The following is a 16,234-nucleotide window of genomic DNA, read 5'->3' on the forward strand; positions in this document are numbered from 1 at the left end:
GGGCACAAGGAGAAGGGGACGACAGAGGACGAGATGGTTGGACAGTGTTCTCGAAGCTACCAGCACCAAACTGCGGGAGGCAGTGGAAAACAGGAGTGCCTGGCATGCTCTGGTCCATGGGGTCACGAAGAGTCGGACAAGACTAAACGACTAAACAACAACAGCCTATGCTTGCATCCTAGTGCATGATGTTGTACAGAGAAGGCAGTTTGAGAGCAATTCCTATATGCAGATGTTGTGGGCAGGGACTGCTGCTTTGCTCAGACGCCTCTGTCTCCCTTGGCTTTGAGTTGGGGCTGAGACCAGGTACCTTGGCTTCTTAGCATGCGTTCTTGAACTCTGTAACCCATACAAGCGCACTAAGTGGAAATGCTGTTCCAAATGACGAACGGCTGCACATGAATGATTCACTGCATGGAAGCTGAGAGTTCCCAGGGACTCGTGCAGTGAGTCACGGCCACCAAGTGTCAAGCTCCTTGCCTCAAGGTCCCAGAGTCTGCCTGGTGACTCACCAGTCACCCTTCCTGGTCTGAGGATGTGGCTCTCCCAATGCTCCCAGACTCTAAGGATGACTCCCTTACAGCTTCTTCTCTCCGCAGCCACGCAGGAAAATGTGACTAGGGATGGGAAAATCTGTCCATTTCAGTTCTTAGAGTTTCCCCTTGTCCTAGTCTTAAATTCAGTTCTCCACATTCCCCCAACAATTCATATTAAGATAAAATAAAAATCCTCATGAAAATTCATTAGCATTTTAGTGCGAATTTCTCCTAATAAACATGTATTTGTATGCAGTTTTAACTAATATACCCAATTTACCCCAATATAATGGATTTGTGTATGTTATTTTTGGCAATATATGCATTTTGATGCACTCTTATATATGCGTTGTTGTACACGTTGCCTGCATTGCAAAATCTGGAGAAGTGTGAATTTTGAAGGATGGTTGTGCTTCAGTTTGCCTTCAAATGCAAAATTAATCGAAATCCTCCCCTATGGGACTGCAGAATCAGTTGTGGGCCCTTTAAGGAGACCCTACAGCTCTCCTCCAAAGGGAGCGATGGCCCTGTAAGAAGGCAATGAAGGGAAGAACATTTTGGGGCACACCTCAGGTGCCAAAATGCTTTGGGCTGATCCTGTACAGTGGTACCTCTGGTTGCAGACGGTGTCCGTTCCAGAGCTCCGGTCGGATCCTGAGGTTTCCGTAACTGGAGGTCCCTGTTCTGCTCATGCACGCGGAATGATAGAGTGCTTCTGCACATGTGCGCATGGGGTGAAACCCGGAAAAACACTTCCAGGTTTGCCACATGCGTGTCCCAAAGGATACATAACCAGAGGTGAACGCAAGAAGAGGTACCACTGTACTACAATTTTCTTCCACTACTTGTTCTGTTCCGTTGCATACTCCTGGTGATGCCCCCCACTCCCTCTTCATTTCTTAAACTTAAACTGTAAGCTCAATTCCTGCTTGCTCTCAATCTCCCCTCAAGATGCTTGTCTCCTCCACAAAGCCTGCTTTCCCACAGACCAAGGTTTATCTGCTAACCCAGGAGTAGCCGGTCTCTGAGACTTGGGCGTCCGGATGAGTTAAGACCTCAAGTGGTCAAGGGGGATGTTTCTGCTCAGGCTTTCAGCTGAACATGCGAGGGCACAAACTGTGCAGGGGCTGCGAACGGCATCCCTGCGCTTATTTCGTTTCATTTGTCGCCTCGTGTGAAAGCCTCTAGGTGACGATGCACAATAAACCATAAAACAATTAAAATACCCAATTACATTCAGAATGCGGTACATAATAGGGCCTTAAAAACAAAACAGAAACCCTTAACGAAAACGATTTCAGCATCTTTGCAAACCTCTAAGAACAGGGACCACCGTGCAAGTAATACTAATCACCGTCAGAATTCCAGAGGGACTAAAATAACACGTCTAAAATATTAGAAAAATGGTAAGAAGACAGAGGGAATAAAGTCTTTGCCTGGGGCTTAAAAGACTTCAGAGTAGGTGAAAGGTGAGAGTTTTGTGTGTGTGTGTATGTGTGTGTTTTAAGAGGAGGGGTATCTCCTATCAGCTCCAGCCAGTGTGGTGAATGGCAAAAGATGATGGGAGTTATGCTCCAAAGGATTCAGAAGCCATCAGGTTGAGCAAGACCGATTTACAGGACTGGTTTTCAAGTGATGGGAGATGAAGTTGACCGGAGACTGCAATGAAGCTGCCATATAAATATAGGTTGGAAAACTGAGAAGTGAAACCCCAGCTGAACTAAAGGTGGGTCAGTCTCACCTTTGAAACTGTTAAACACTATTGTTTTAAAGCAAGGATATGGCCTTGTCTGTCCTAGTCAACAGGATCACTGGTAAGGGACAATGGCAGCTATAGCCCAGAATTTAAAGCCCTGCATTAAGGAAAGCATCCAGCAAACAGGACACCCCACACAGAACAGGCTCTCTCTCTCTCTTGGTGCTGCCTCCTGTACTTTGGAGTGAGGGGCACTTAGGAGCAGGCCTTCTGAGGCTTATATGTCTTATATGTGCCCTTGAACTGTTATAACAACAGCTCTTGTTTACCTGGAGGGCGAGAGGTGTGAGCCTGGCCACAACCGCCATTACTGGAACCCAGCAGGTTGGTTGCGAGGGAAGGTAGTCCTCAGGTTCTGAAAGGTCCCCCCTCCCTCCTGCTCCTGGGTGAGATCTCACTTTATACTGCAATGCGCTCTATGTGGGGCTACCTTTGAAGGTGACCCGGAAACTGCAACTACAACTAATCTAGAATGCAGCAGCTAGACTGGTGACTGGGAGCGGCCGCCGAGACCACATAACACCAGTCTTGAAAGACCTACATTGGCTCCCAGTACGTTTCCGAGCACAATTCAAATTGTTGGTGCTGACCTTGAAAGCCCTAAACGGCCTCGGTCCAGTACACCTGGAGGAGCGTCTCCACCCCCATTGTTCAGCCCAGACACTGAGGTCCAGCGCCGAGGGCCTTCCAGCGGTTCCCTCACTGCGAGAAGCCAAGTTACAGGGAACCAGGCAGAGGGCCTTCTCAGCAGTGGCACCCGCCCTGTGGAACGCCTTCCCACCAGATGTCAAAGAGAAGAACAACTACCAGACTTTTAGAAGACATCTGAAGGCAGCCCTGTGTAGGGAAGCTTTTAATGTTTAACAGACCACTGTATTTTAATATTTTGTTGGAAGCCGCCCAGAGTGGCTGGGGAAACCCAGCCAGATGGGCTGGGTATAAATAAACAGTAGGATCCAGCTTTGGCCCACAGACTCCTAGGCTACATTCCCCCACGGAATTCTGGGAATTCTGTTACAGATTCTGAGAGGAGGCCCCCTACTCCTCTGACAGGGCTGTTTAACCATGAACCCCATACTTCTCAACTGCCCTTATTTAATTGGGACACCCTGTTTTGGGGGCCAGTGTTCTGGCTCCTGGGAGATTTCAGCTCCGAAAGACACTCATTTTTTTTGGGGGGGTGTTTCATGCTCTCACATGAGTCATGTGACTCATGCAGGAGCAAGGTCCTCAAAAACGTGCACCCCAGTTTTCCTCTGCGCCATGTCGGAGGGCACACAATCCCTTTTCACATGGACGTCAGAAATTGTAGTTCTGTAAGGCAAATAACCTTCAGCACCCTTAACAGAATTCAGTTTTCAGAATTATTTGTTTTCATATCATAGCATATCATAGGGTTTAAATGAATGGTGGGAATGTGGGCCCAATTGACCACCACCATGCCAACTCTCAGAGTGGTAGATTATGGATGCAAGAGCCTGTTGGGTATGCATGTACATGAGGAACCTGCCGCCCAGCTCTTCCTGAGGATCGGGCTTTAATTTCAGACTTCAAAGACTCCACCTCGCAATGGAAAAGAGGCCACTGTATAGAAAACACATCTTAGTATTCTGTACAGCTTCTCTCCACTTTTCAAGGGTGGAAGAAACTTTCCCAACAAGTCCTTACCATTATTAGTTATTAGCTGTTTCAATGTCAACTGTTCTTTTCTGCAACACCAATTAATTTGAGGTCCCTTCTCTTACACTTATTCTCAACGGCCTCTACATTTTTTCCAGTGTAATCCTTTATCGCTAAACTAGAAACATACTTAACGCTGTATAATTCAACTCTTTAAAGTGTCACATTGTACGTCCACGGTTGACACGTTTCCTCCTGGCTCCTGTATTCTGTCTCTCGGTGTCACAAGTCCACAGTGAACCGGTATCCAATTTAGCACCCAATTGAGGCCTGATAGTTATTTAATATTGTTCTTAAAAGAGATTTCAGCCGCTGAATCGTTACACATATATACTGAAGAGCTCTGAGCGCTTTCAAACCCTTCTGATAAGTGATCACAAATTCTATGGGCATGCTTATGCAAGGCTGTGTTTATCTTGCAATTCCACAGCACCACATGAAAACACAAATCATCATACAGTCATACCTCGGAAGTTGAACGGAATCTGTTCCAGAAGTCCGTTTGACTTCCAAAACATTCAGAAACCAAAGCACGGCTTCTGATTGGCTGCGGGAAGCTCCTGCAGCCAATCGGAAGCCGTGGAAGGCCCATCGGACAATTGGCTTCCAAAAATAGTTCGCAAACCGGAAGACTCACTTCTGGGTTTGCAGCGTTCAGGAGCCAAAACATTCAATAACTACCGTATTTTTCGCCCTATAGGACGCACTTTTTCCCTTCCAAAAATGAAGGGGAAATCTGGGTGCGTCCTATGGGACGAATGCAGGCTTTCGCTGAAGCTTGGAGAGCGAGAGGGGTCGGTGCGCACCGACCCCTCTCACTCTCCAGGCTTCAGGAACACATCTGCAGCCTAGGCAGCCCTGCGGGAGTTCCCGCAGGGCTGTCTAGGCTGCGGATAGCAGCCTGCCGCCCGGCGCGAGGGGCGCCCTGAAGCAGGGCGCCCCGCCCGCTGGACAGACATCCGCAGCGTGTTGGAGCCCTGCGGGAGTTCCCCACAGGGCTCCCCACGCTGCGGATAGCAGCCTGCCACCCGGCACGAGGGGCGCCCTGAAGCAGAGTGCCCAGCCTGCCGGACAGACATCGGCCAGCCCCACAAGTTCGGGGGACAGCAAGGAGGCTCAGCGCCGCCATCCCGCTGTTTCTCGACCTGGTTCGGTTTCCCCGACCTGGTTTTGGGGGGGAAATAAAGGAAAAAAATTTTCCTTTATTTCTCCCCCCAAAAACTAGGTGCGTCCTATGGGACGGAGCGTCCTATGGGACGAAAAATACGGTAAGCTTTTCGAAAAGCAAGGTACAACAGTTTTGGGTTTAGGATTCAGCTGCCTGAAAATTTAAGCTTTCATTTCAGAATTTTTAGAAAGCATTCCCCACTCACCCACAAGACACACTTGAATGTTTGTGGGCCACATCTGCTAAAATTCCGGAAGCAGCAGAGGTGGCTCAAGAGAATTTTCAATGACAGCAGTTGGGATTCAGTGGCATTCCGACAACTAGAATAAAATTGTGTGAACTGATCTTTAAAACCCTGTAGCATGAATTATGCAAATGCTCTCTACTGGCATAACATGTACAGGTCACTGAATCCAGGCTTTCTAGATATATATTTTTTAAATCAACTACGGCGAATATGCAACGCCCTAGATATATGGAATTGTCCATGCTTTTATTGATTTGATTACGCTACTTTCCACCACATCTTAAAAATCCCTACAGCAGGGATGGGGAGCCTGATGTTATTGGACTCCATCTCCCAAAAGACCCAGCCAGCATGGCCAATGGTCAGGGATCATATGAGTTGGAGTCCAACAAACATTTTTTTTTGGGGGGGTATAGGTTCCCCATATCTGGGCTAAAGTATTTGAGGCATCTTAAGTTTAGGGGGAAAGATGGTGGAGGTTGCAGCGCTACACCCAATTACATGGGTGCAAACCATACTGAACTGAAATAAACTTGTGAAGGAATCACGCTGTTATGGAACCGGCTTATAAAATGATGTACAATTTGAGAAAAGCGGATGGAGATCCTTTGCATTTTTTGTTAGAACTCGGGGTCACCCAACAACAGATTCAGGGCAGTGAAAATAAGGTACGTAGCACAGAATTAATTTATGGTCTCCATTGCCTGAAGATGTGGTGATGGCTGCTCGCTTAGATTAGATGGGGATGAGACAAATTCATGGAGGTCTATTAGGCAGTTACTATGTAAATGCACAGGTATCCAACCTAGACCCACCCACCCCGCTCTGCCAAATGTTGTTGAAATGCAGTTCCTGTCAGGGAACTGCCATCAGCTCAGAGGCGAGAGGTGGAAGGGCAGTTGTGTTATAGGGAACCTCCGAAAGTCTTGCGAAGCAGTTCCTCCTCTGGTGAGGAGGAAAGCCCCACCTCCAGTGGGGAGGAGGTGGTGGGACCAGGGGATGCTAGGGAGAGCCTCAACACTGACCCTGAGCAAGCCAGAGAGGAGGGAAGTACCCCTTTGCCAGCGCCCACTCTGTGCAGTAGGTTTCGGCATGGGGAGGGAAGGAGAAGGTTGGGTGTCAAGCGACTGTTATGCTGGGGAAGGTATAAGGACCACCCACTCCCAGATTCTGCTAGTGACTGAGCAGACATGGACTTGTGACGCTCTGCATTGTAAATAGTTTTGCACTAAGAATAAAGCCTGGAAAAGAAAGGTCGGAGTCTTGCCTGTTTGCTCTCAAGCAACCACTCCAGCATCTGACAGTTCCCATCAACTCTATCTATTGGCTGCACTGGGTCAAGTTGATGGGAGTTGGAGTCCAACAACATCTGGAGGGCACTCCGTTCTATACCCCAGGCTATCTCCAGGTCTGGAAGCTGCCTGCTGCTGTATATCAGTAACAAAGCAAGACCTTTCTGGTCTTCCCAGAAGTATCTTGCTGGCCACAGGGGAAAGCAGGGTACTGGACTAGACAGATCCGGGATGGAGACCCTGTGGTTCTCCAGGTATTGCAGGACTCTGACTTGCATCAACCTGAACCAAGCACGGCCAATGGTCAGAGATGATGGGAACTGCAGTCCACTATATTCGAACCACAGAGACCTTTGTTGTGATGTGCTTACCGCATATGTGTCCTACACCTAACAACAGGAGCATTCCCCCATGTGCACAGCTGGGGGCATTTAGTCCTCCAAATAATGGCAATCAATCAATGCCTGCAGTAGGCCAGGCAAGGGTGTGGCTGCCTTGTTCTTCTGTGGCAACACCATTAGGCCCAGCAGGCAGATCTCGTTCATGCCAGCTCCCTCTGGCTCCCCTCTCTTGTTTGCTGTGGCAACTGCTGTGGCAAATGCTCCCCTGCAGTGATTGATGATTCTCTGCATCTTAGCGGGTAAGATTGCATCAGCAGCACTTGGAAAGTAAATGGCACTGTCAGACTCCATTCCAGGGAAGCGCGAGTACTTGGGCCAAGCGCATTAATGAAAGCAGGCAGAAACAGACAAGTACAGAGTACCAGCACAATACCTCACTCACAGCCGTCACTAAGCGCAGCGTGCCCGTACAACGCAGTAAGAGTCATTTCACTGTTAGTGATCGGCTTCCAGCGCTGGCTGTCAACAAGCCAGACCATGGGAACTAACTGGAACAAGACATGACTATGGGAATCACAGAAGCACAGAATTTTAGGGTTGAAAGTTACCCACAAGGGTCATGCAGTCCAACCCCCTGCAATGCAGGAATCACAATGAAAGCATCCATGACAGATGGCCATCCAACCTCTACTTAAAAACCTCCAAGAGAGCCAGTGTGGTGTAGTGGTTAAGAGCGGTGGACTCGTAATCTAGTGAACTGGGTTCGTGTCCCCGCTCCTCCACATGCAGCTGCTGGATGACCTTGGGCTAGTCATACTTCTCTGAAGTCTCTCAGCCTCACTCACCTCACAGAGTGTTTGTTGTGGGAGAGGAAGGGAAAGGAGATTGTTAGCCGGTTTGAGACTCCTTAGGGTAGTGATAAAGCGGGATACCAAATCCAAACTTCTTCTTCTTCTTCTTCTTCTTCTTCTTCTTCTTCTTCTTCTTCTTCTTCTTCTTCTTCTTCCAAGGAAGGAGAGTCCACAACCTCCTGAGGGAGTCTGTTCCACTGTCAAATGACTCTTACTGTCAGAAAGATCCTCCTGATGTGTAGTCAGAATCTCTTTGCTTGTAACTTGAAGCCATTGGTTTGAGACCTGAATTCCAATAATGAACCTGGAAGAGGAAACTGAGAGGAGATATGTCAGCCATCTTCAAATATCTCAAGGGCTGTCACATGGAAGATGGAGCAAGCTTGTTTTCTCCTGCTCTGAAGGGTGGGACCTGAATCAATGGCTTCAAGTTACAAGTCAGGGGATTCTGACTGAACACCAGGAAGGACGATTCTGACAGTAAGAGCTGTTCGACAGTGGAACGGTCTTCCTCAGGAGGTTGTGGACTCTCCTTCCTTGGAGGTTTTCAAGCAGAGGTTCTGTCATGGATGCTTCCCTGAGATTCTTGCATTGTAGAGGGTTGGACAAGATGACCCTTGAGAATCCAAATTTAAGATTCTATGATTCTATGAAACCTCCAATAAGGTTCTGTTAAGGAGTGTTTGCTTCTTTGTAAAGGTAAGGCCATTTCCACCATATTCTAGCTCAACAGAACACAGATCAATGTGTGGCGATCCCAGTTATTAAAAGGCTAGCCTAAATGTTACAGAATACCAACCAGCAAGTCACTGCCTAGTACAGACCCATTCTTATCTAAAGCTTCCCCTGTCACCTAATAAAAATGGCAATGGAATTGTTTCATAAAAAATATTAGATTGTTGCTTTAAAAATGAAATCTTCAATGTGACTGAAAACTGGCACAGGTGGGCAGTGGACCCAGAACAGGGGAAATTCATCTCCAAACCCCGAGGCTATCCAGAATGGGGTTATTGTAAGAACATAATAAGAGGCCTGCTGGATCAGGCCAAAGGCCCACCTAGTCCAGCATCTTGTTCTCACAGTAGACAACCAGGACATGAGTGCAAGAGGGTCCAAAAATGCTGAGGTATCTGTCCAAAAGCAGAAGGATCTAGGGAAGCAACAGACAGGTTCAATACGTGTTCGGCCTGTTCTGGAGAGGACTGCATTAAAGGATCCTCTGGAGTCAGATCCAAAGTTTTGGGGCAATCCATCTTTGTCACCTGAGACATAAGTGGCCTCTGTGGCTTAGATTGCCTTTTACCAGCTAAGGTTGGTGTGCCAGTTTCAGCCTTCCTCAAAAAAGCACACTTTGGCACCCGCTTTAATATCTTTCTGATGCTAGGCAAAAACCTTTTTGTCTGGCCAGACCTTTACAATTTCACACAGTGCTGTGATTTATAGCATGATCGCTGGGCTTGTTTTTCCAACGCCCTGTTCCAAGGATGGGGAACCTTCAGCCCACTGGATGTTGCTGGGCAAGTCTCATCCATCCTTGTCTTTGGCTATGCTGATGGAGCCATGCAAGGACCAAGAGAATAATAGAATCATCGAACTGTAGACCTGGAAGGGACCCAAAGGATCATCTAGTCCAACCCCATGCAATGCAGGAATATGCTGTTGTCCTGTATGGGGATCGATTCTATGACCTTGACATTGTCAGCACTACTGACAATGAGAGCCAGCGTGGTGTAGTGGTTAAGAGTGGTAGACTCGTAATCTGGTGAACCGGGTTCACTTCCCCGCTCCTCCACATGCAGCTGCTGGGTGACCTTGGGCCAGTCACACTTCTCTGAAGTCTCTCAGCCTCACTCACCTAACAGAGTGTTTGTAGTGGGGGAGGAAGGGAAAGGAGAATGTTAGCCACTTTGAGACTCCTTCGGCTAGTGATAAAGCGGGATATCAAATCCAAACTCTTCTTCTCTTCTACTACGCTCTAACCAACTGAACTATCCCTGGTCACAGGTTCTCCATCCCTGCTCTGCTCTAATGCATCACAGCTTCATTTTTAAAAAATATATATTGATCATTTGATCAAGTGATCTGCTTTCAAGTTCTAGCTGCCTTATCTGGTGCTTCTTAATTTGCAACTGTACTGTATTTGCGATTTATTTTTATTTTGCACACTGCCCAGAGAACTCTTGTTACTGGAAGGCCGAGGCACGGAATAAATAAGCAAAGGATGGGAAATCTCTTTAAGCTCAAGAGGAAACAGGAAACACCTACTGGAATAGATATTAGCTGGAATTTACACCTCGTGCTGTAAAGACGGAAATATTCAAGTTTGTAACTGGACAGTCAGATGATCAGTTACAGCAACAGAGTTGATAGCAAATTAAAAATAAATGAAAAAAGCCAGACTTTTTCATATATTAAAAAAAACCCTATTGGTCATTTAGCATGGATAATAGCTTGCATATGGTTGCTAAAAGTAATGGGACAATTGCCAAGCCAAGTGGAACAGGGGGAGAGAAAAGGTAGTAATTGAATAAGAAGAGTCAAGTGAGAAGTAATCTGCATCTTGGTTCGTTCTAAAATATAGCGTCTCCAGCCTACAGAACAGAAACTCTACACATCATAAATAACAAATGGAAAAGTTTCCTTGGGCTAGCTAAATATCCAGCAGAGTGAATTTTCATTAAAGAGACACAAAAAATAAATGAAATCATCAGTTGTGACACGATCCCCTGGGGGAGAATGTACTTCAATCATAATCATCCATGTTTTATATCTCATTCTCTACTTACATCTTCTCAATAAAGCCAAGGATTCCAAGCTACGCTGGTGCAAACTGTAGCTACAAGTGGTGGGAATTGACCCACCGTCTGCAGAAATGACTGCATGGATCATTTGCCTAACCTGCATCGTGAAATGAGGCTTATTTACAAGTTTAGCTAACCTTTTGGAATGTACTGCAATCCATTGGATAAAACTAAAAAAGGTGCTTCAATGGCTAGTACGGTGGTACCTCGGGTTACATACGCTTCAGGTTACATACACTTCAGGTTACAGCCTCCGCTAACCCAGAAATAGTACCTCGGTTTAAGAACTTTGCTTCAGGATGAGAACAGAAATTGTGCTCCGGCAGCACTACAGGAGAAGGACCCATTAGCTAAAGTGGTGCTTCAGGTTAAGAACAGTTTCAGGTTAAGAACGGACCTCTGGAATGAATCAAGTTCTTAACCCGAGGTACCACTGTAGCTGTGCCTCAGCTGTTGTTCTACTTCAGGTGATGTTCCTAGTAGGCAGGTGAGGCATTTGGGATGGGCAAGTCTACGTGGGACTCAGACTGGCGTTGGTTTAGGATGCTGCTTAAGCAACAATTAACTACAGGCTGAGTCTGGGTGGTTAGCTCCATCCTCCAAGTAGAATCATAGAATTGTAGAGTTGGAAGGGACCACAAGGGACATACAGTTCAACCCCCTGCAATGCAGGACTCCCCAGCATGGGGCTCAAACCTGCAACTCAGAGGTTAACAGTCTCATGCTGCACCAACTGAGCTCGTATTTTTAAAGGGGCCTGGCTTGTTTCAACAGCTGTAGGCTCCTACTGCTTGGGGGAGATGATGGTTGCAACGGTCGTCTGTGCAAGCAGGAAGGCCAGACACACAATTTTTTCAGTAGGATCACCTTGCCAACAAAGGTCCGTATAGTTAAAGCTATGGTTTTCCCAATATGGAAGTGAGAGCTGGACCATAAAGAAGACTGATCGCCGAAGAATTGATGCTTCTGAATTATAGTGCTGGAGGAGACTCTTGAGAGTCCCATGGACTGCAAGAAGATCAAACCTATCCATTAAGGAAATCAGCCCTGAGTGCTCACTGGACGGACAGATCCTGAAGCTGAGGCTCCAATACTTTGGCCACCTCATGAGAAGAGAAGACTCCCTGGAAAAGACCCTGATGTTGGGAAAGATGGAGGGGACAAGGAGAAGGGGACGGCAGAGGACGAGATGGTTGGACAGTGTTCTCGAAGCTACCAGCACCAAACTGCGGGAGGCAGTGGAAGACAGGAGTGCCTGGCGTGCTCTGGTCCATGGGGTCACAAAGAGTTGGACATGACTAAACAACTAAACAACAACAACACAATATTATTCTCTTAATTTGTTAGGTCAATCCATTAAGCAATGTTTAACTGACTAAAAATATACCTGTGATAGAAGGGAGTGTCTTTTTCTAAGTCGATGCCTGCTGTTAACACATGGATGTAAGATCTAAAAACATAGAAAACAACACTCATTGCTTCAGAACATTTAGTTTTACTCAGATGCAAATGCAACTGATGGATGAATGGATGAAAAACATATGTTAAGCCAATTTGTGATTGCTTTTAACCGGGTGGCTGCCAGTGCTAATTTTCAGCTGTGCATCTAGAATCTGAAGATGTAGTGTTTTGGACTGGTGGGTACCTTTGCCTGCTTTTTACAAAGCAACCAGTTTCCCCCCATGCTTCCATTCCTTTCTGCACTTCTTCGAATTTTGCAAAGCAGTTCTACAACCCAACATGCATTTATTAGAGGGACATCTGCAGTCAGATGAATATATTCCTCACAATAACATACAAAAAGGGATACAGTGGTACCTCGGGTTACATACGCTTCAGGTTACAGACTCTGCTAACCCAGAAATAGTACCTCGGGTTAAGAACTTTGCTTCAGGATGAGAACAGAAATCGTGGTCCGGCGGCGCGGCAGGAGCAGGAGGCCCCATTAGCTAAAGTGGTGCTTCAGGTTAAGAACAGTTTCAGGCTAAGAATGGACCTCCGGAACGAATTAAATACTTAACCTAAGGTACCACTGTATTAGGGGGAACCGCTTGCAAAATTGGGTATATTAATCAAAACGGCATACAAAAATGTGTCTATTAGGAGAAGTTTGTACTAAATGCTGACGAGTTTTTTTTTATTATTATTATTTTTATTATTATTATTATTATTGCAAACGAATGTAGGGGGACTGAATTCCAGAATCAGGAACATGAGAAACTAAAAGAACCAAAATTGGCAGATCTGCCTAGCCCTAATAATTCTTTTTAACCTCACCATCACTGTTTTAATCTCAAAATACTAAACAGATCTTTGGCTCCTGATTTCAGTACAGCACTTCAACTGTTTCCTCATAGGTACTCCAACATCATTCTGCAGCATTTCATTTCTGTGATGGTGGCTGCAAGTCATGTCTTTGACCCCTCAGACACTCCCATGCGTTCACTTCCCAAGTATGGAAGGGTTGGCTTTGGTTACTCACTGTCACGCACAAGACAAGGTGCAAATGCTTAATGGCACCTTCCACTGTGCCCTTACGCCATTGGTCTAGGGAAGGGGTTGTTTAACTGGCCCATGGACCCCTGTCGCCCGCTCAGTTGGCTCCTGTGTGCCACGCTAAACCAGGTGGAGAAGAGCGGGGACCGCCTTCCGCGATGCTGGCCGGCTTCCCACTGGTTGCAGGAAGTTCCTGCAGCCAATGAGAAGCTGCGCACGCCTCCTCTGCACCAGAGGTAGCGCCAGAAATAGTGTTTGCATTTGTGTGCGTGCATGCATGCGTGCGCACACACCCACCCATACACACATACTTTGGCCCACCGCGGCGTCTGCAGGACCGTGAACCGGCCCAAGCCACAAAAACTTTGCCGACCGCTGGTCTAGGGCCAAGTCCTAGAGTTAAGTGACTGGACTACTGGATTATAGCTCACACAAGTCTGAAGTGTGATGCATTTCACTTTAATTTTTCAAGTAGGTGTTTAAGTAGGAAAGGTTTATTAAGGAGACATATGTTTGTAAGAGAAGGCAGGAAGATGGATTGGACATAATTTTGTTTTACATTTTAAAGTCTGGAATAATTTATATGCTGTATGGATGGATTTTTATTAACCTTTCCTACCTGTGCTAAAAGCTTTAGATGAGACTATTTTAAATATCAAATGTTCCATGCTTTCCATTTTTGTGATTCTATTATGCAAATTCTACTCATCTCTTTACTTTGAAACATCACATAAGCTTCAGCCAGATTCCCCTCCCCCCACTTTAAAAGTCTTAAGTAATAATAGAAAATGCAAGCATCTAAGCTTGTGGGAATGAGTTCTGTCCCACTGGATCGCAAGAAGTAAATAAGAGCGAGTAACTCGGTATTTATTTATTTGAGTTTATTTTTAATGTGCATTTATATGCACATCTGTCTCCAGAGCTTTGCAGACCACCTTGAATCCTACTTGATTCCTCCCCCACCCCCAGCTGTTTCAATTATCCCAGCACTACCTGAAGCACAAAACACCAACTGCAGCATTCAAAAGCAATTAATAAGAACATTCTGGCTCTGTTCATGCGTTATTTTCTTGGAGGGAATACTCCGCTTAGTAGGACACATGCACTTAAGCCGATCCTTCGTATTGCATGGGGTGGGGTGGGGGGAAGGAATGAAAAAAGCGAACACCCCAAATCTCAGGCCTGGTTTATATGGGATGCAAGCAGTGGAGAAAGTGTTTACCTGCATAAGTGCTCAGTGCACCACTGTCACATTCAAACACTTAAGAATGTAAGACAAGCCTATTGGATCTGGTCTCACAACCTGTTCTGGTTGGGGTGATCAGATGCCTATGGGAAGCCTGCAAACTAGACATAAGCACAACAGCACTCCGACCATGTCAGGAATGAGCCAGCTCCAAGCAAAGGTTTGCAGCCAACTGCAGAAAGAAGCCCGGAACAGAGAGGCTTTGATGTTAGTCAGGCAGGGGAGAGCAGACAGCTGAAGACTTTGGCTCTTCCTGACCTTGATGGCAGGCTGATAAAGCAGTAGCTGAGAGCAGGCTAGAATACAGCCAAAGCTCACAGGAGGCACAATCAGGCACGAACAAATTCAGAGACAGCCTCTCAGAATAAGAAGAGGTTGGAGCTGATCCACTAAGTCTTAAGAGTCAGCGAATGGGAGGGCTGCTAGATAGGAAGCAAAACAAGAGACGTAAGGGTCATAAGTTCAATATCTTCTGTCAACACCGGAAGGAGTCTTCAGAAGGGTCATCTTAAGTAATGATGCCAGAGGCTTTGTTAGAGCCATCCGGAGCTATCTGTTTGTTTTTGCAATAAATCCTCCTTTTTAATTACCTATGCTTACTGTGTTATCAAGCAGGGAACCTGGACTCCTGACAACCCACCAGAAGTTTCCAGAGACTGGTATTCAGAAGCATAATGCCTCTGACAGTAGAAGTAGAATATGGCCATCGTGACTGGTAGCCACTGATAGCCTTGACCACATTGAATTCGTCAAATGCTTTTTTTAAAGCCATCTGAGTTGGTGGCTATCACTGCCACCATCACGTTCCATGTGCGCCATCCCATATATGGTGGAGATGCTATTGGCATGTACATGGAACATAGCACATGGTGAAATGCATTCAAACTAGACCCCAGTGGGCTGGAGGGGTAGTGATGGAACTCTTCTTACATGAGTAAGTTTTCTCTGCAGTCCAGGACCCTTACACACTGGGCCTTAGTAAGGCATTTGGTTCAGAAAAGAACCCTTCAACACCCTAGATATCTGTTTTAGATGCCATTCAGTAGCTGATTGTGTGTTGTCCCAATGGCAGTAAGCTATGTATTCCACTAAAGAAGCAGCGTGGAGTACTGGAGTTTAGAATAACTACATATGTCTTTCTAGATAGGAATAGTTGGGTAATATACTCTTTTTTTTAAAAAAAACTGTTTTAAAGAAATGAAAGTATGCATACACTACACTGTATTACGATTAAGTTTTTGATGTATCTCGTTCTGCAAACCACCCCACCTTTCAGGAACACATTGTAAGGTATAGTTTAGTGTTTGCCAGCAGAATGGAACAGATATCCATTCTCTGACCCCAAAATGTACTCTGGAGGTTTGGAGTTGATTTGCGATGAAACAAGGAGATGCAGGAGAAGAGAGGAAAAGGAAGTCCCATCATGCAACTTGGGTGACAATGGACAACACCCATTGCTTTTAAAGTGGTTTTAAATCTTTGGTTGACTTCTACCACAACATTGTCCAGTGAAATGAGCAGAGTCTTGTTCTTTACCTTTACACACTCTCCCTTGATTTGGGGGGGGGGGGGAAAGGCAGCACAAATTCTAAGCAACTTATTTCCCTCTCATCTCATCCTAAAACTTATTATGTTATTTAATGAGACCCAGTGTCATCGTTGTATTATGCAAGGGTTTTCTTTGTGGATTTGCATCAACTAGTAGCGAATTTGCAAACAACCAGTTTAATGATGGAATCCAACTGATCCAAGAATTTCAAAGGGAATTGCTGGCAATTATCAGCTGTGTTCAAAGCATACTTATTTGATCTGCTCATTTT

The 16,234-nt window shown here is 46.0% G+C and overlaps 1 protein-coding gene across 6 annotated transcripts in view; it reads right to left on the reverse strand.

Moving 5' to 3' along the window:
• Positions 1-16,234, reverse strand: part of SAMD12 (sterile alpha motif domain containing 12) — a 203,911-nt gene that overhangs the window by 32,637 nt on the left and 155,040 nt on the right. For 2 of the 6 annotated variants that reach the window (XM_083622373.1, XM_083622375.1), the window contains exon 5: positions 12,060-12,122. The exons of the other annotated variants lie outside the window; for them this stretch is intronic. In XM_083622373.1, the coding sequence (XP_083478499.1) occupies positions 12,103-12,122 (20 nt within the window). In that variant the 3' untranslated portion in view covers positions 12,060-12,102. The remainder of the gene's footprint in view (positions 1-12,059; positions 12,123-16,234) is intronic. 6 annotated transcript variants of the gene reach the window in all.

The sequence above is a fragment of the Podarcis filfolensis genome, assembly GCF_964270895.1.
Source record: "Podarcis filfolensis genome assembly, chromosome: 7".
In the NCBI taxonomy this organism is placed as follows: domain Eukaryota; kingdom Metazoa; phylum Chordata; class Lepidosauria; order Squamata; family Lacertidae; genus Podarcis; species Podarcis filfolensis.